This window comes from Eutrigla gurnardus, assembly GCF_963514095.1.
Source record: "Eutrigla gurnardus genome assembly, chromosome: 9".
In the NCBI taxonomy this organism is placed as follows: domain Eukaryota; kingdom Metazoa; phylum Chordata; class Actinopteri; order Perciformes; family Triglidae; genus Eutrigla; species Eutrigla gurnardus.
The window spans coordinates 17,324,256-17,344,594 of NC_139923.1; the positions used below are offsets into that span (position 1 = coordinate 17,324,256).

The 20,339-nt window shown below is 44.0% G+C and overlaps 2 protein-coding genes across 2 annotated transcripts in view; one reads left to right on the plus strand and one right to left on the minus strand.

The window, feature by feature from the left end:
• Window positions 1–20,339, plus strand: part of chka (choline kinase alpha) — a 130,224-nt gene that overhangs the window by 83,849 nt on the left and 26,036 nt on the right. The window lies entirely within an intron of this gene.
• On the minus strand, window positions 77–18,281 carry anpeplb (alanyl (membrane) aminopeptidase-like b). Its single transcript, XM_084017384.1, has 20 exons — window positions 17,444–18,281; window positions 14,475–14,617; window positions 14,240–14,376; window positions 13,664–13,784; window positions 12,674–12,828; window positions 11,987–12,100; window positions 11,678–11,818; window positions 11,514–11,579; window positions 11,108–11,173; window positions 10,831–10,979; window positions 8,684–8,763; window positions 7,740–7,873; window positions 6,809–6,864; window positions 6,502–6,649; window positions 5,894–5,982; window positions 4,653–4,763; window positions 3,905–4,072; window positions 3,648–3,788; window positions 1,717–1,780; window positions 77–853 (listed from the first exon to the last, which is right to left on the minus strand). The coding sequence occupies exons 1-20, from the start codon at window positions 18,049–18,051 to the stop codon at window positions 710–712; spliced, it is 2,835 nt and encodes a 944-aa protein (XP_083873510.1). The 5' UTR covers window positions 18,052–18,281; the 3' UTR covers window positions 77–709.

Genomic DNA, 20,339 nt, shown 5'->3' on the forward strand with positions numbered 1-20,339 from the left:
TCTGACAGCTGGGAGGTTGCTAAATACTTCCTGGATTAAAGAACTTACCAAACACAATGTTGATGTTTTATTTTTTTTATATATATATAACAATTTCAGCAACATAAAAGAATAATTTGTCTCTGTTATTACAACATGTATAACACACATGAAGCCCCGCCCCCTCTGACAGACACAGGAAGTCCTTCTGGCTGTTAGAAGCTGCCCTGTTGAATCAATTCCAAATTCTCGTTGATTCATAAAAACACAGATTTGATTGTAAAATCATTTTTGACGACGTCTGACAGTAAATATAACAAACATTTTCTAGCTAAACTATAAAAATTACTGATTTTTATCAGCATCATGTGCAAAAATGACAAAGTGTGGAGTACTATGGTTACTCCGACTCTTGGCATTGGATATATATATATATATATATATATATATATATATATATATATTTATATATATTTATATATATACTATAAATAATTTATATACACAAACATCTCTGAATCTCTGAATTTATCTCAGAATTCTGAGATTCTGACTTTAAACATAAACTAAAAAGACACAGTTCTCATGTGGCCTTCAACCTTCCGTGTGGATCAGGTCTTGGTTTGGAGTGGATTCTGTGGAGGAATGAACTCGTCAGCTGCTTAATTAAACACTGGGAGCGCTGCTGATCTGTGAGGCTCTACACCAATCAAAGGTGGTGGAGTTTCTATTAAGCCGTCTCATTCTCGAACCACTCCAGGACGATGTCTTTGTTCTCGCCAACCCACTGGATGTTGACCCGGGTCTGCTCGAGGGCCTGGTCCACAGCCCAGCTGGCCGAGTTCAGGGCGGTGTCCACCTCGAAGCGCTGCAGCTGCACACAGATTAGATCGTACAGGTGTTAGATATTTGCTTCACCTCTTAGAAGAAATATGGGTTTCTTGTTAACCACTGGGCCAAGAGCAACATCAACGTTAACATGAGGTTTTATTATGTCAATAATTTAAATCTCTAAAAAATGTGTCATTTTATTCCATTTAGGAAGAGAACGTGCAGAGCAACATTAAAAAAAAGTCTCTCATAATCAGCACGTTGTAGTTACATATGAGAGCACTGAACAAGGAAGCGGCTTTCCATATCTGAGAAAGGAAGGATGAAATCATTAACTAATCCTGCAAAGTAGTTAAGGAGTAAGAGCAAATTAGAGGCAGAGAGGGGCGGGACAGAATGTGGGCAGGGTGGAAAAAATCAATCTTAACTAGTGTAAATAACAGGCTGTGTTGTCTAAAAACTATTACAACACACCAATGAGCCACATTCTTAAACACACACGCACATGGACGTGCACACACACACACACACACGCTGTAGTTTATTCTGACTTCATCACTCGGCTCCAACACTATTTACAGTTCTGAGTCATGTTTGCTCAAATCTGTGTGGTTGAGTCAGAGTGTGTGTGTGTGTGTGTGTGTGTGTGTGTGTATTCCAGAATGTAGCAGAACCAAAACAAACAGGGCGTCGCCCTAAAAGATATAACGCTGCCACCCGTTCATACCCGGTGACAAGATATCAGCTCGTAAACGCTCTCGTCGTCATCATTAATTACTGGTGCATCTTACATATTATTGGTGCTTATTACATATTATTGGTGCGTGACTGGAGAGAGGAGTCTCCTGTTTGACGTCATCGCACATTTCTTTATCACTTTGACGTGATAAAACATCCATTAATTACCTCGAGCAGCTCGAACGGCGTGGAGAACCTGCTGGTCACTCCTTCGATCAGCGCCCCGGTGTTCCTGGAGGAGATGGGAGGGTGGACAAAATATCAGAAACAGTTCTCTCTGTGGGGCAACGCTACTGGTTACTGGATGCAGCTGAATCTCAGGCATTGCCGTTCTCGTTAAATGAAACCAGATCTGTGATGTACATTTCAACTTTGATATGATTGAACTTCCTGGTAACCGACATCGTTATGAAGGAGAAATAATGATAAGCTCTGATTGAACAACAAGACCTTCGTACTCTAACAGCCTTTACAAGCCATCGTTTATGACACTCTGTTCGTTTATGGCGGAGCGTGTTTATTCAAGTGACTTGACCTCATGTCACTCCAGTGTCAAGAGACCTCTGTAAACAAGACCCTCGAGACCAGGACCAGGTCCTCGAGTCCGGTCTGAGGAGCAGCAGCTCATCCATGAAGTCGATGTCCTCGTGACCTCGGAACAGGTCATGAGCCCGAGGAAGTCGATATTGTGATCAGGCATGATGACGGTCCTTAACGTCACCTAAGAGCTGGGTGTGGTGATACCAGGATCAGCACCAGTAAAACCCTTAAGGTGTTGCAGACTGACTGGCGAGATAGTTGCTGTCGCTCCGAGCAGCGATCGTACAGTTGATAACGGCGACAAGATCAAATAAACTTCCTTTAATGATTATCACCGTTAATATTATCACCGTTAATAAAGTTAATAAATAAATATATAGTTAATAAAGGTGCATCCATTGTGTGATGGGGAGGGCAAACTGTTGTTTTGATAGGCTGAACACAAACGGGTCCTGAGGGAGGGAAACATGGATCATGAGATGGACAGGCGGTTTTGTGCGGCGGCTGCAGTGATGCGGGCGTTGTGGTGAAGAGGGAAGGCAAAGTCCATTTTCAACTAGTATCAGGCGGCCTGGATAGCGACCGAAATAATGATGTGGTGGATACAAGCAGCTAAAAAAGTGGGAGGCGGGGTGGAGCTGGGTCTCGGCCTTAGATAGAGCGGGAGGAGCTCAGATATCTGGAGCTCGGAGTAGAACCGCTGCTCCTTCACATTGAAAGGAGCCAGTCGAGCATCGGATCGGGATCCTCCTGGACACCTCCCGTTAGAGGTCTCCCATGCACGTCCAACTGGAAAGGGGCCCCGTGGTAGACCCAGAACATGCTGGAGGGATTATAGAGCCCATCTAGTCTGGGAACACCTCAGGGTCCCCCAGAAGGAAAGCATTGTTTGGGAGAGGGGCCTCCTAAACCTGCCTACCTGAGACCTGGCCCCGGAATAAGAAATAAGGACGATGGATAAACGCAAACAAATATGTATCGAAGCAGAACATTACGTTAAATAAAAACATGTTATTTTGTCTCTAGTTTTTCAATAACTGTTGAGTTGGGTACTCCGATCTGATCCAAAACACAGAACCATCTGACCCGAATCAACAAAGTGGAACCTCTGTAGACCACCAGCTCAGACCCAAACAGCAGACCGACTCCGTCGTGGAGAGCGAATGAACCGTGTGAATATTGGACTCTGCTGGCACAGCTTTTAAACATGTTACACCAAATTCACAAACCCATAAAAAAAACGTGTAAAATAAGTGTGTGACTTTCAGCTATACTTGGCCCCAAGTCACCAGAGAGAAAGAAGATTGATGGAGATTTAAAGAGCTGTTTGCCATAAAAAGAAGGTTTAATCTCAGAGTTCTCACAGTCTGACTGCTGTGTTCAGTCTGAGAGCTGCTTCTGAGGTAAACCAATTTTCTTGTAAGTCTGTGGGACTAAATATTGCAACATTGCACGTCTTCCTGTTCTTTATATCAGTGAAACCTGACGACATAATCTCACACGCTACTTGTAAATGACTCAGGAAACCGACCAGTATAAGAGTCCAAACAGCAACATACCCCATATTGACGTAGTCCCAGTGAGCTCTGATAAAGTTCCAGGCCAGCGCCTGCCCCGCCACATTGTTGCCGATGCTGCCAATAACGGAAGCGACATCCATCAGGCGTATCTTGTCGGGGTCCAAAGTGTACTGCAGGTATCTGCAAGATAGGAAGGCTCTGTGTTATTAATGCAGGCAGCAAGAATAACAGGCCTGTATGTGACACAACAGGGCATCTGATCCCAGGTCAGTCCCAGACCTATACAACGGCCTCACCTGTTGAGCAGCCAGATCTTCTTGGTGCAGGCCAGAGCCTCCCGGAGCTGCTCCTTCTCCGAGGTGTCGATGCAGCTCTGGTACTTCTTCCAGGCGAACTCCCACTCTTTCCCCCCGCCGGCAGCCAATGCTTGGCAGTAGATCACAGAGCGCAGGTTGGGGTGGATGCTGGATCACACACACAAACACACACACACACACACACATGTCACGACTGTCTCGATATTTTCTTTCTATGGTGAATGTTCACACAGGTCCATTCATGTGTATGTTTCTATGGGACGAACACATGAAGAATCCTCATAGGAACAGATTTAAAATGTTTCCCAATTTTCAAACTTTATTAATTGGCTTCAGGAGCAACAGGAGCAAAGACCCCAAAGGGTTCAGAACAGAGCCAGTAGCAGAGACTCCAAAGACAAGGAGGGTGGGAAGGATTTGATATCAGATTAGGATATGATATCTCATGATGATGCAGGACGGAGGGGATTAGATGCATGGTCACATTTAACATCCTAGTGCAGCTTGGGAAAGCACGATGCAGGTGACAACACACACCAACGACTAACACAAGAAAGGTGTGAAAGACACCTACCTTCACTAACGGGTTGCCGGGGGAAACGGCTACCAACTTAATGGAAGCTGTTATTATGGAGTCAAGTACATGATCATTTCAGAAGTTATCAAGTAGAAAGGTGATGCAACAATACTTTAACAACAAACATCACGTATTGAGAAGTGTCCTTACCTGTTGGTGGTGTTGCTGTTCATCCAGTTATCGAACATCTCGGTGGCCATCGTGAGGCATTCTGGGAGTCCGTTGGAGCACGCCACCTGTATGGCGAGGATCTGGTTGTGCCTGGGAATGAATATAATATAATAAGTGTACAAGTACGACATGATTTGTCTTAAGACTGAGAGACACCGAACAAAACCTTGGGTTGATAGTATTTTGTCAAACATCTGTCTCAGTGTTGAACTCTCCTTAGCTAGCGAAGCACTGACCTGGGTTAGTAAGCTGATCAAAAAGGTTAGGAATATTGTGAATACTGTTTGGAAAATAGCAGAATCAATGTTAGCTGTTTGGAAAATTACTGTTTTTGCCAAGTTATATTCATTCTCTGTGTGAAAGTCCTCATTACAAAAACAACAGTTTGAAATATACTGAGGTGCAAATTAATGGCACAGAAAAATGTGTTAAAAAGGCCTGAAGAGCAAAACAATCCTTCAGCTAAGTTTAAAGTGATATTTTTCACATGAAACAACCCGACTTCTTGAGAAGTGGTTCCATGTTAACACACTAGGTCAGTTATCCTCACTGTTTTTCAGTAGAGCCACACTTACAAGACAAAGTCCACATGAGAGCCACCTCGACTGCAAAATACCAAAAGCCATCTCCAACTAAGCCTATCTGCTTACTTATTTGTCATCCCACCTAACATACAATGTATGTAATATTATTTTTCTCCAAAAGTGTTTTCCGTGTTAGAGAATGTTTTATTCATTTATTAATGTGAGATTCTGCTTGTAGCTGCTCATTGACAAAAATCAGAGAAAAGTTATAATAAACGTCTTCGACATGACTATTGATCACCGTGCGCGTGTGTGTCTGCCTGGGTGCTATATAAACACAGACACTGTTGCAGCGTTATGCCGCAAAAAAATGCACATTTAGCCTGGCATATTTTGACTCGCTTTTTTGCCATTATGGTGGAATCATCTGTGTAAAAGGGGCTAGACAGAGAGGAGAGACCCTGGTTGAAGTCCGTGTGCCCGTTAATTACATTAAAACACAGTAGAGACTCTCGGCTCGTGGCTCTCTTGGCTTACATGCGGTGGCAAGTGCTTATAATGTTAGAGAATTATTTTCTTTTTTTAGAAATTGTAACATCTAACAGCGTAAACTAAACACCTGTTCGGCACCCTCAGACCAGACTGTAAATCTGTAGAACCATGTAAATGTGGATTAGCCAAACGCATGGTTCCTACTGTAATGAGTGATCCTCGGGGACTGCTGAATGATCCGTGTAGTTCCTGAAGAAGTTGTAGAGGCCTGTGACCTGTTGGCGGAGGTATGCCTGCAGGAAGAGATGGCTTTAGAGCAGATTACAGGAATTCAAGCAGCAATTTAACACTTTTACTGCTGTCTGCTTGTGGTCTGGTATGAACATAAACACTGGCAGCAGGAAATCACTTTTAGGCATCGATCACACCAATAAACAAAGTTTCAAAGTGCAGTGGTTGATCAACTGCTCATCCTGATGTGTTATCAACCAGGTCATCAAACCTGGATTCAAGCAGACGATGTGCTGTTGGATCAGCCTTTCATTGTTCCTGTGACATCTACTGCCATCATGGGAAGTGGTTAAATAGAAAAGGCCGTCTCTTGCTACATTTGATTGGCTGCCTGGGCCAATTGTGATGATGTCGGTGCAACTTCACGCCTTTTACGTGCGTCTAAAAGAACGTAAGAGAGGAATTGTTGCCATCGTCTGTTAAAGCAGTTTCTCCGATCAGTAGCTCGGATCAGCCAGGGATTTGAAAAAGCGAGACACAGTATGATGTTGAATACATTAAAGAGATTTGGGTAAACTCGCCTGCATGGGTCCGTACACCTCGGAGCGGTCGAACATGTGGACGAAGTACTGGAGGTTCTTGACTGTTAGTTCCCAGGGAATCAACGCTCGCTCATTCCGAAGGAAGCGTGTTGCATTTAGAGCCAGAGTCACATCCACAAGTTTGGCCCTGAAGGAACCCAGAGATCAGGTTTGTTAAAGATCAGGAGGGTCAATGAGCCACTGGCAGGACCTTAGTTCAGCCACGCTCTTTAAACTTCACGACACACTTTTTTTTCTCTGTTACAGAAAAACAATTTGAAGCAGTGAACAGAGTCCAAGTCGTTACCTCGCCAAGTTGAACGCGTCGTCAACAAGCTGCCCTCGGTTGATCTGTGGGATCCGCTGATAAACAAGAGGAACATGAGCGTCAGCTGGTATACAGAGATCCCAAACACTCAGACATCCTCAACCACACTCTGACATTCTACCATCAGCTAAATCAGCCAGAGATGTTCAGGGGAAATGGCAAAATGCAAAATAAGGCTTTGAACCAAAGGATTTTCTATTGTTTTCAAAGTCAGATGTAGACCAATCTTCAGTCTATCTGTTGTTGGTTTAATCCAGCCTAGTCAATGGATTAAACATTCATGTTGGATGATGATCATGAATGCCCCAAGTGACTGTATTAATCCCCTAACTCTCCATCCATAACCACCAGCAGGTCAAAGTGTTGACCTATCAATATGATTGGAATGGCACAAATGGTCCAGACATTCATGGTCCCAAGATGATCTTCATCAGCCATGGCCGCCGTGAAATTCCCATGCCATTGCCCCACACTTTGGCCTCGATGCCCCATGAAAAAAAAATCATTGTATGGCCACAGCGGCCGTCGTACCTTTGTGACCCTGGCCCTGTCCAAATTTCATGTAAAAAGCGCCTGTGCAGCATAGTGGGCTTATCTGTAATTACAGCCACCAGTGGAGCTGAGCGAGAAGCGAAAGCACACAGCGGCATTTTTATTATAAAAGCAAAAGGTTCCGCTCCGGCGTCTACACATATTTCTGGTAAACACTCAGCCACTAAAATGACGAAATTCCAACCCTGGTCTGGACCAGGACTCTTTTATCTTTAAGAACTTCAGGGTGAAGTCTTCACGGGCAACATTTGTTCATTTCGCTTCCACATTCAAAGCCGCTCGTAAAATGTTCCTTTTTCAATAAATGCAATCAAGCTTGTTTTCTGTTTGCTAATTAGTTCTTTGGCTTTGCCCTCACATGTGGGTTTGTCTTCAGCTGAGTCAGGAGGCGGTCCCAGTTATCTAGGTCGTAGTTTACTCGGTAGTAACCAGTACAGTTGACGTTCGCCAGGATCCACTCTCCGCTCTTCGAGATGAATTCTTCTTTCTTTACTGTTCAAAAGGCAAATGTAAAACACAATCAATGGCACAGTGAACATGCAACTGGAAAAAATAATAGTATTGAGAGAAAGTCATCTTGTAACCATGGTAACCTCATCACTCTTTCACCTGGTTTATACCCAGAAAACACATAGCTGCCTTAAAGTTACTATGACAAACTTTTAATTCTGATTCAACATACTACTGCCTCAACATAAACTACTTAAGTAAACGAGCAAAAAGATCAACTATTTCCATATGTTATTATTGCTTGTCATCATGCCACCAGGTCGGATTCCGTGCAGAATCAGGCTTTGAAGGTGCTAAATGAGCAGCGGCTGAGCTGTAGGCGAGCGGCTGAGCCGTAGGCTAGCGGCTGAGCCGTAGGCTAGCGGCTGAGATGTAGGCTAGCGGCTGAGCCGTAGGCCAGCGACTGAGCCGTAGGCCAGCGGCTGAGATGTAGGCTAGCTGCTGAGCCATAGGCTAGCGGCACAAACCGTGCAAACAATGGTAACTGTGCTGACCGAGATACGCGGCCGGCCCTGATATGCTAACAATCCAAGAGAAGCTCAGATAACTACACACACGGAGGGAGACTGACTCCATTTTCTGCTCAGTCGACATTACTGCAATATATCTTAGATAGCTAATCATTGTTTGATGGTGTGTGAATGGTCTGAATTTAGAATGTAGCACCTTTAAGATGTCCAAAGATCAGGCTTTTTCACTAGATTTTTTTATCTAGTCCTGATGAGAGGATATTATTTGATGGTTGTTTATGAAAACATGTCAAAATTGGAAACAAGGAGTTGATTGTGTTACCTGTATGAGGTGAGTCCAACCATTGAATAGAAGCTTGAGATGAATTTGACATTACTCTGATCGGAACATGCCACCAAAGACTAAACACACAGAAAAGAAAAAAAGAGACAATGAAAACGTGCTGTGACTTCAAGTATCGTAATCCAGGAAATGAACAATAAACACAAGTAAAAAACAGCAAAACACAATGTAGCAGTTTTAAGAAGAGGTGTCACTGTGATCTGTAAACGGAGCGTGAAATATGATCTTGTGCATAATAAACAGATATCTGTGATACTGGACATGCCAGAGTCCAGAGCTGTTATAGTCTCTGCTGAGTCGGGTTCAACTATGGTGCAATCCAGTTACACAGTTACACACATTGTTTCCAAACGTTCCACACGCCAAAGGCATCATCTACTCTAACTGGCTGCAGTGATTTAATGCAGGCCTGGCAGACAAACACTTCCTTAATAAGGTGCAATTGATGCAATGGCTTGCTGGATTTTGCCAACACACACACATGAACCTGACTATTATTTGGTGACAACTGTTTTCAAAGGAAGTCGGACATAGTGAAGCGATGAAGTCACTGGGACCCGGATTTATGATCCAACTTTGGCCTTTTTTATGACGGTGAAGGCGATGGATGTTCTTTTATAAGAGAACCCGATGGGCTCGAGATGTCAGATTCAAATGGATACCGATGGAGGGAGTCATGATTCTGGACCCAGTTCTGGACCACAAGTTCGTGCTTTGCTGCATTTGCTCACATTTTCCACCTCTAAGATCTATTGCTCACACATGCCAGTAAGTGACAACACCATCTAATCTGTGTGCAAACATAAGGTGAACTTGTCCTCTGTCCTGAAACCTGTACTCAAAGCAGGATTTGGGGTTAGTGAGATAACTTCAGAGTTAACTCTGGGTTTTCCGTCCTACAACGCTGGTTCACCTCTTACCGGGGTACATCGCCATGGTAACTTACACTGCAAAGCTAACCTGCTCCGAAGCAGGTATGTTCCAGATAAGAGATCAACGTATATAAAAGCGTACTGACTAATCGGCTCTCTTGAAAAATGGCATCAGCATTTGTAGAAGATCCCGTGGAGCTCTGTGCATGGATAAAAAAAAAAAAAGCTTGGTGCTCTGGTGTAGTGGGTAGCACTGTCGCCTCACAGCGAGAGGGTCCTGGGTTCGATTCCCGGGTCGGGCCCGGGTTCCTTCTGTGTAGAGTTTGTAAGTTCTCCCCGTGTAAGTGTGGGTTCTCTCCGGGTTCTCCGGCTTCCTCCCACAGTCCAAAGACATGCAGGATGGGGATAGGTTCATTGATGACCCTAAATTGCCCGTATGTGTGAATGTGAGAGTGAATGGTTGTTTGTCTCTATGTTGGCCCTGTGATAGACTGGCGTCCTGTCCAGGGTGTACCCTGCCTTCACCCAATGACAGCTGGGATCGGCTCCAGCCCCCCCGCGACCCTGAATACAGGATAAGCAGTTGACAATGGATGGATGGAAGCTTGGTGCTCGGATCGTGAGATGTCTTTTAGGAGAGCTAGTGTTCAGAGACCGGTAAAACCCTTTTTCTTTCCCTGGAGATGTTTTATATGAGAGATACAGATTCTCACTGGAGGGAATGACTTATCTGTGTCAGCGTACAGCCTACTTACCACTTTGAATTATGTGTTTTTTATTTCTTTTATATGCTCCCAAGTCCGTTTTTTGTCCTTTTATTGGCCTGAGACTGCATGAGGGTGCAGGAGCGAGAGAGAGGAACGACATGCTTAAAAAATGGATGCAGAAGGCGTATATGCACCAGAATGTTCTCGAATGTCCCATCCAGAAAGCCAACAGTGTTAAAAAAAAATGAACAAGCTAATATCGAGAAAACATTGTCCAACCAGCAAAGTGTACGTGTCTGTTATTTAACTCTCCAGCAACTTCATTTATAAGTTATTAGAGCGACCATTCATAAATGGAGACTACATCAAACTTCTTTCTAAAAATCAATAAATGCACCAACCATGTATCTCTTCCTTGTTAATGTAAATCTATTTGTTCTTAATATTTAGTGATTCTCACTCAATAGTTTGTCCTTTTCAGGAATGAAAACATTCTCAGATGAAGAGAAGATGCCGGTCGTCTTTATGTTATTGTAACAACACCTACCTCGATTCAGAGGAAGCGTTAAACAGGAAGTGCTTCTGATAGACTTCTCCATTGCTGGTGTTGATGGTGATGACAGGATAGCCAATCTGATTGGTCCAGGTGTTCATCACTGTGGCGACCTTGGTGTGACCACCATCCTGATCCACGGCCTGCAAACACGCCATAATCAGTTACATTTTTATGAGGTGAACAATTATTCAGACGAGGCCAAAATAATTACAACCAACAAGATGGATACTTGTTTACTGTCAGAGACATATTGGATCCAACACGCTACCTTTTGGAGACTCTCCCAGAGGTCCTCCTGGTCCGTGTTTTCATACTTGAAGTCCTGGAGGTACATCTGAAACACAGACACATTTACATTGAATACATTTCATCATATCATGCTGGTCTGGATATTGGAGCAACTCGTTCTTTCCAGGGAAAACAAACCCAAAGTAACGTTGCTTTATCCTTGCAGAAACAATCAATAGAAGCACCATCAGTATCTGGCAGCTAGCTGTCTGCTTACAGCCAGACAGAGAAGCTCCCTCTCATCCATCTCAAACAAACATGCGGTTCTGAAAGTCTTGTCTCCACAAGCCAAAGTGTTTGCAGTATTATAGCAACAGGTTTATAATATTTAAGATCACCAAAAAGGACACATCCCACCCAGAAGGCACTGCTGTGAGTAGGCTTACTTTGATTCCCTGGTTGAAAACCCGCTCGTCTATGACGTCCGCCAGCATTGTCAGCACCGCTGCCCCCTACAGGGTGAACACCAAACACACGTCGAGGTTCATATGCATAGCGACCTGCATATTAAAACGGGCAGACCTACGTGGGTTCGTTGCGCTTTCTCTACCTTACAGTAGGTTATGGAATCAAACATCTCAAAAATCTCGTTGCCAAAGATGTCGTCCTGCGGAGGACTGAGGGGGTGAGACGAGGCCAGGGAGTCCTGCTCAAACGCTTCATGCAGGTTGTTCATGATGTGAGTGTCTTTCTGAGGGGAACCAACCACAAGACCACATGTTGCAAGATATGGAGACATGTTTATCTTTTAAATTTCAAACGACCATAATTACCACAAGTTGCTCTGGATGAGATTCATCAGGTAAAATTAATGACAGAAATAAAAACTTCTTCCTCATTCTGCTCCAACTGAACTCACCAACCGGAACGTCGGCTCGACTTCGTCCACTGCAATGAAGGAGTTGTACGTGGCAAACCCCTCATTCAGCCAGACCTGGTTCCACCACTTCATAGTGACGAGGTTTCCAAACCACTGGCAACAAGAAGAGTGTGGAGAGTTGAGGTGACAGTGTCATGTGACCTATACAACGGAAAACACTAAGGAGAGATTCAAACCTGCCACAAAGAGACACAAAACAACTACAAAGAGACACAAGTGACTACAAAGAGACACATAACTAGTACAAAGGGACAACAAACAACTACAAAGAGACACATAACTACTACAAAGAGACATAAAACAACTACAAAGAGACACAACACAACAACAAAGACACACAAGTGACTACAAAGAGACATACAACTACTACAAAAAGACACAAGTGACTACAAAGAGACACAAAATGACTACAAAGAGACATAACACGACAAGATGCAAAATTTGAAAAGAGGTAAAACAACCGGAGACAAAAATAACCCTCAAAAAATAGAAAAACAATAGCAGAGACACACAACAAGTGTGAAAAGTGAAAAGTGGTCGTAATTACAAAGAGGCATAAAAGTCTTGCTCCGATGTTACAGAGGTCCATCCATCATTATTATAGTAATATACAATATTTATATTATTGTTAGTGTGTGCCATATTAACATGTTAATCCCCTCTGACCTGGTGAGCCAGCTCGTGTGCGATGATTGTGGCAATCATTTCCTTGTCCAGCGGCGAGGACACCCCTTCCTCGTAGAGCACAACCCCTTGCTGGTAGGTCACCAGACCCCAGTTCTCCATCGCTAAAGGGATCAGATCTGGGAGCGCAATTTGATCTGGAGGAATCACAAAGATGTGGATAGATGGACGAACCTTTACTGAGCCGGTGGTTTGTTACATTCAAAACACATGTTGCTAAAAAGCCTGTCCCTTTAAAAATGATGTTCCCATACAACGAAACACCATCGTGGATTACATTTCAATGGAAACCTACTTTATTGCTGATTAAGAGCTTTTGACTCATCACAAATACATGAAACGAGTTCACATGAGTCCATGTAGGCCGGACTTTCACCCTGGAGACGGCTGTCCGTGTCCTCTGTGAACTGAGGACTCGTGTTGCCGAAACATAACCAGATAGTTTTGCTGCATTTTTGTATTGTTTAAATTTTGTAGTTGTTTTAAAGTTGAGCTGAAACAGTCAGAGTGAGAGAAGGAGGTGAGTTCTGATCCCGTTTCACTGGAAATACGTCTCCATGACGACAATGTTTCAACTCCGAACGGAAACATGATGGTTTTAAAGTAGTTTTAGCATTTTGTCTTTTAAATTTACAACGTTAACCATGTGTTTCTAATTATTCACAACTGTGACTGTTAACTGGGAGAAAACAGGTTTGATACCAGAGTCCAGTTGAGTTGTTCGAGTCGAGAGGGTTGAATTCAGAGGACTACTGCTAACTACCAGCTTGAAGAAAAGTTAATGTGTCCTACAAAAACCTCAGCAGTTGTTCCAAATGTGAAAGGATAATTGAAACAGTATTTCTGAATGTCTAAATAAACATGAAAATGACTTAATAAAGTGTAAACATGTGGATTAAAAGCCAGCAAACCTTTCATCAGATTTAGTAGCACACTACGTCTATGAACACTCGTATCTAGACAAACTCTTACCGAACTCCTTCTGTACGTAATCGATTCCAAAGCGTTTCTCAAAGAACGTGAGGATCTTCCCTGTGATGCTGGCGGCGTAGTCAGCATGTCCCGCCGCAATGGCCTCAGGACGAGCATACGTCTGGAGGGGAGAAACACGGAGCTCATCATCTTTCATCCAACTTCTACATTTAAAGTTTCATCACTTCTGTTCAGAAACTTCTCGTTTCATCTGCAGCTTCATTTTGAAGACGGTTTGACAGACAGACTTAGGAACAAACAAATAAATGTATTTGGGTGTCTATTAAATGTTGGTGATGAACCTAAAAGGGAAGAACTCCTGCAGCTCGAAATGTACATTTCAGATATTATTATTGTTCATGTGATCTTATAGTCAGAAGTTACTTTAATATAAGCTGGTGTCGTAGAGGAGCTCATAGAAGTCAGACTGGGTTTTTATGGATCAGAGAAACAGATTCATGGCGATCGTATCAGAGTTGTTTTTATGTTGAATGTTATTGGGGGTTTTTTTTGTCTGATATGCCATGAATAACAATGAATGAATCAACGCTGCAGCAGATGACTTCCTATTCATACTTTAATTTTGACGCGCTCGTGTTCCGACGGCTTCCATGATGTGAACTCTGACACCGTGAAGGCGAACAGATATGTGGACATTTTGGGCGTCGGATGGAAATGAGTGAACCCCCACTCTGCGTCGAGGATGCTGGAGGCTGAGAGAGGAGAGACGAGGCAGAGCAGTAAGGATGGAGATATGCCTTTATCACTGTTTTACTGCCTGATCAGCTGCAGCAGATTGGACAGAACTCACCTGACTCTTCGGCATTCCCCAGAGCGACCGTGTCCGTCCTGTGGATGATGGTCACATCAAACTCCGCCTTCATATCTGGCTCATCGAAACAAGGAAACACCCTCCTGGCCTGCGTCGGCTCCACGTTGGTGGCGGCGAGGTATCTGTGAATACAGACGAAGAGGGATTTTGAACCATGAAGAACCCCTGATTAATCACCTCATAATTACAATATAATAATCATAATACCTAATAATGTTTAAAACCATTGACGACATTGAATAACCAATGAGACTTTGTGTGAGACAAGGCCGACATGTCTCAAAGACGCCTTCAAATCAGCCCAGACATTCAGCCTCTTTTCCCGATTTGGAGGATCCAACCGGTGGATCCATTATGGCCCAACGTTTCACAGAATTCATTGCACGCCGGTGGTGATTGGATTTGAATCAATGTGTTATCTGTGAGCAGATCAGCAGGGTGAAATGTGGCAGATTACTGAAATATATCACGATGTTGCCGGTGGCAAAGCTTATCCTCCCTCCATCGTCCTCCTCGTATCCAGCGTCGGATCATGGGAGAAGCTGGTTTAGTAGGACATTCCAGACCTCCCTCCCCCCAGCAAGGCTTTGAGATCCTCCTGGGGGATCCCAAGGTGTTCCCTAGATGGGACGTATAGTCCCTCCAGCGTGTTCTGGATCCCCGGGTCTTCTTTCCAGATGGGTATACCCAGAAGACCTCTGACGGTAGGTCCACTTGCGTCTCTCATGGCCATATAGAGCTGCTGCGAATCAGACGGACGTCACAACCGCTGTTGCAAGGTTTTAATGCAGTCAATGAGGAGGCGAATATGACTTTGTAACACATTAGTCAACTCTATATGGATAACCCCCTTTAAAAACAAAAGGACTTGTCTGGTGGACTTACTGGAGTCCACCAGCAGCTTCGGAAGGCCACGAAGACATGTGATGCACATTGTATGTTTTTATGAGGACTCGCTGACTCTGATCCAGGTGTAATTGTGTGTTGATTAGTTTTGGTCTCTTATTTTCTGTTTAAATTTGTTTTCTCTGAAGATGAAAATGTGGTGCGATGTCAGCGATTAGGCGATCCCAGCGGCCCAGCCATTTCATTGTGTCATATTGTAAATATCACGGCTGCAGTTACGGTCCGGGGTTGGGTTTGGTTTTACTGCAGGCACCAAATGTTATGTCCCCTATCTGATCTATTGCAGCCAACCTGAAACTCCACCTCCCATCGTTTGGCCTCGTCATCTCATTACGTGCCACCTGGTGACTGTCCTTTAAAACCCTGAGCTGCACATTCTCTCTCAGTGCAGCCGGATCAACAGCATGTTAGCAGCTATGTTGCTCCCTTTGTCAGCTGTTTGCCATAAACCTGGTTTTGCGTAATCTAGTTGTGGTTTGAATTCTCTATTGTGCTTCCTGTGAGCTTGGGTTCATGAAGTGGTTTGAACTTTGGGTTGGGAAAGTCCAGCGTCCAGTGACCAGACCAGACCAGACCAGACTATGTGGAGAAACCCAAGAAACCAGTCTATGGTCCATCCATCCATCGTCTACCGGAGCCAATCCCAGCTGACATTAGGCAAAGGCAGGGTACACACTGGACAGGTCGCCAGTCCATCGCAGGGCCGACATGTAGAGACAGACAACCATTCACACAAACATTCAAACCTACAGGCAATTTAGAGTCATCAATCAATCCATCCCCATCCTGCATTTGGACTGGGGGAGGAAGCCGGAGAACTCGGAGAGAACCCACGCTAACATGGGGAGAACATGCAAACTCCACACAGAAGGGACCTGAGCCCGAACTGGGAATCAAACCTCTTGCTGTGAGGCGGTATCTACCCACTACGCCAACGTGCAGCCTCCAAACTACATCTCTGCCGTATTTGGTGTGTTGATGGAACAGCTACAATGTTTGCATAGCCTAGCACCCACCAACCAGACATTTTAAAAGTAGTTAGCTTGTCGTCTTGCAGACAGACCTAACAAATCATCTTAGTGATACAATGAAAGTATACTTAATCATAATTAACCCTTTTAACACACTTTAAAATAATTCTGCTAAAGTTCACTTTCTATAAATATATTACATTATATATTACAAGAAAATGTACTTTTAGTGAAAGTTCCTTGTAATTACTAAAGTGTACTTGTGTAAATTGTTTTAAATATATGCTCAAATTAAATAAAAATGAGCCAAAGTATAATTGAGTATATTATTACTAAAACATGAATAATGGTATATTGCTCATAAAGACACTTAATAAATGTTACAAAAAGAAAACAAACTTAATATTAGTACACACACAGTTGGGTACTTCAGTTTACTAATCATACTTGTTTTTCCGTTTTAACCACATAAAAATACATAAATACACTTCATAGTGTGTTTTTCTACAATTTAAATTAAACTTAAACACACATGAGTTGTTCCAAAACAGCAAACATTAACATATGTATTCTTATGAAATATTCTGTTGATTAGTGTGTCTGCTAGTACACTCAAGTATACTGATATGTAGTTTACTTTCAGTTTATACATTATTAATATAGTATATGTATTATTGTTATTATTATTATTATTATTATTATTATTATTATTATTATTATTATTATTATTATTATTATACCAGCGTATTAAGTCATAAATGGACTGATGAGTATATGTGGATGGACAGACAGACACACAACCTCACACACGGACACAAGCCGTAATATTTTAATATAATATATATATATATATATATATATATATATATATACTGTATATATGTGTGTGTTTGTTGGTCACAAATTAACATAGTCTTAAAAATGAAGCTGCATGAATATAATTTAAATAATTCTTTCACCTTATGTTTAACCGCCGTGATTCAACTCAAGGGTCAAATATGCAACTTTCTAATTTGGTGGCTGGTTGTTTTCTGGGGGAAGTTTTATTTAGAAGCCGGTTGTCCGACTCACCTGTTGTTGTTGGTGTCGTCCTCGTGAGCGGGAACTCCTTCCACGTACGTGCTCATGTATATGCCGTCCATATTAGATGCCATGTCGCCGCTGAAATCCAGAAACAAGCTGTAGTTCCCTCCAGCCTGCAGCGCTTCATTCAGGGTCACCTCCAGGATGTCGTTCTCTACCGAGTCGTGGAAGACTCCGGAGACCTGGATCCTCTTGTTGGTGTCCTCGTTGGTGACCCGGGGCCTGGAGACGGTGAGATCCAGGCTGTGGAGGTAGATGGTGCTGGTGCTCCGGACGCAGTGGAAGTAGACAGTGGAGTTCCCAGTGAAGAGCTCCGTCTGGTTGGGGCTGGTGACGTTGACCTCCTCGATTATCCGCGTGTACAAGTGCGGCTGCAGGAAGACCCTGTAGCGGTCAGGGAGTAGGTTCCGGGGCAGCCGCCGATCCGGTGGCGGACCCTCGGTGGTGGACTGGAATGTGGGCCGGGGTGTAGGGTACATCCCTGAGATCTCCGTGTTGTACAGGATGATCATGGTGACGATGCCACCGATGACAGAGGCGGTGAGGACGACGAAGGTGACGGCAAAGGCCTTGGACACGGAGGTGTCTTTGGGCATGGCTGCTTCCAGGGCTCAGGTCCTCCTGTTCCTCCTGGTCTTCTTGGTCCTCCTGGTCCTTCAGGTCCTCCTGCTTCTCTGGCAGAGATGAGTCTGATGAGCTCTGGTCTCCTACCACTGATCTGTTCAAGTCCAAGTCCCCTCCCTCTCGTAAACCAGGCTTGGTCTCAGATTAAGCATTAACAGGAAGGAGCAGAGTACGCGTGACGGCGTGAAGAGGGCGGCGTTCGCTGACCTCGCTGTAAATAATCAGTCGGCTTGTAGCTCCCAGACATCTGGTGGCGGTTACTGTGGTCCCCCACTAATTCAGGGGTTCGGCAGACCTCAAGGAACACTTTATCTGCATGCCTCCCACCCCGTGAACACGGCGGACGCTGGCGGGCCGCCACAACCTCAGACCACAGCGGCGAACGAAGGGAAGCCATCAGGAGTCAGGGTCAGGAAGAGGGGTCCTGGTGGGACCTCGGCGGGCCAATGACTTCTTCTAAAGTCAACCCAGATGACGGACGAACACCCAGCAAACAAGAAGCACATGGAGGTGGAACGGTGAGGGGGCCGGATCGGAGAGGAGGGAGGGGGGGGGGGGGGGGGGGGGGGGAGCTGGGAACTGGCTGGGAAGCCCAAAATGTCAAGGAATCAAGAACACCATGACCACATAAACACACACACACACACACAAACACAAACACACACACACATACATATATACGCACACACACATATACACTCTCTCACACACACATACAGAAACACACATTATACACACACACACACACTAGGGTCTGAGGAGGTCTGAGCTGGGTGGGGTTGTTTGTACTGAGAACAGATGTTGCTGCTGCAGGATAAACGAGACGAAACAACAATGAATCCAAACAACATTATTTTCATCACCATCTTCATCAGTAAGTAAGTAGGTAAAATGTACACATACAACACAAACATCCACATACTAACAGACAAAGGTGTGCAGAGGTAAGATAATTAAGGGGGAGAGAAAGCAAGGGTGTAAAGATGGGTTTACAGCCTTGACTTAAAGGCAGAAATGGAGGGGGCTTCACGTATGTGTGGTGGCAGTCGGTTCCACAAGCGTGGAGCTGCAACTGCAAAGACCTTTTTGTTTCAGTCTGGAGTGGGGGATGTGGAGAAGACCCTTATTAAAGGATCTTAAGGACCTAGTGGCTGAGTGAGGGTGTAGGAGGTCTGAGATGTAAGATGGGGCCTGGTCGTTGAGGGCTTTGAACACCAATCATGAAATCTTAAAATAGGTCCTTTCGTGTACTGGCAGCCAGTAAAGGGATGCAAGGACAGTGATATGATCCCACTTTTTTGACCCAGTCAACAGTCTTGTTGCTGCATTCTGGAGCATTTGGAGGCGTGATATGAGGGACTGGGGGGAGACCAAGGTAGAGGGAGTTACAGTATTCCAGCCGTGATGTTAAGAAGGCATAAATAACTTTTTCCAGATTGTGATATGACAGGGAGTGTTTTATTTTAGAGATTATTCTGAGCTGGTAGAAGCTGTTTTTCACTACGGAGGAGATTTGCTTATTAAAGCATAGCTCAGAATCAATAATGACCCAGATTTCTAGCAAATGGTTTTGTGAATGGGGGAAAAATACCCAGGGCAGTGTAGTTTTTTTGGGGGGTGGGATTTGGAGGTGTTAAAGATGATTACTTCCATTTTGTCATTGTTTAGCTGGAGAAAATGATCTCCCATCCAGACATTAATCTCCTTGAGAGAGGAGTCTGAAGGGAGTCACTGGATCTCAATGGGAGATATAGTCGGGAGTCGTCAGTGTAGAAGTGGAATGACAGATTGTATTTTTTAATTATATTTCCTAAAGGTAGCATATATAAACAGAATAGGACTGGACCCAGGATGGACCCCTGGGGGACACCACAGGACAGAGGGGCAGAGGATGAGGAGTGCTGACCTATGGACACTGAAAAGGTTCTATGGGTGAGGTAGGAGAAGAACCACTACACAGCCGAGCCCCTAATATCAACCCACTGATGGAGACGGGCTAGAAGAGTGGGGTGGTCAACGATATCAAAGGCAGCACTGAGCTCTAATAAGACGAGGATGGCGTTTTCACCTGTGTCTAGATAGATAGATAGATAAGCTTTATTTCGGTGTCACTCCACAACACACAATAAAAATCCAGAGACAATATAAAAATACAGTATTGATTACAAAATGACCCGTTCCCCCTTGACAAAATTAAAAGTGTTGGGGACCACTCAAAAAGAGAGTTGTGAGACACCAACTAATAAAAACATGAATAGAA

Excerpts from the sequence above, each read along its gene's own strand:
- anpeplb (XM_084017384.1), bottom strand. The coding sequence starts at position 18,051 with ATGCCCAAAGACACCTCCGTGTCCAAGGCCTTTGCCGTCACCTTCGTC. Across the intron at positions 10,980-11,107 it reads TCTGGGAGAGTCTCCAAAAG|GCCGTGGATCAGGATGGTGG; the intron begins GTAGCGTGTTGG and ends GCGTGTTTGCAG. Across the intron at positions 7,874-8,683 it reads GTTGGACTCACCTCATACAG|TAAAGAAAGAAGAATTCATC; the intron begins GTAACACAATCA and ends CCTTTTGAACAG.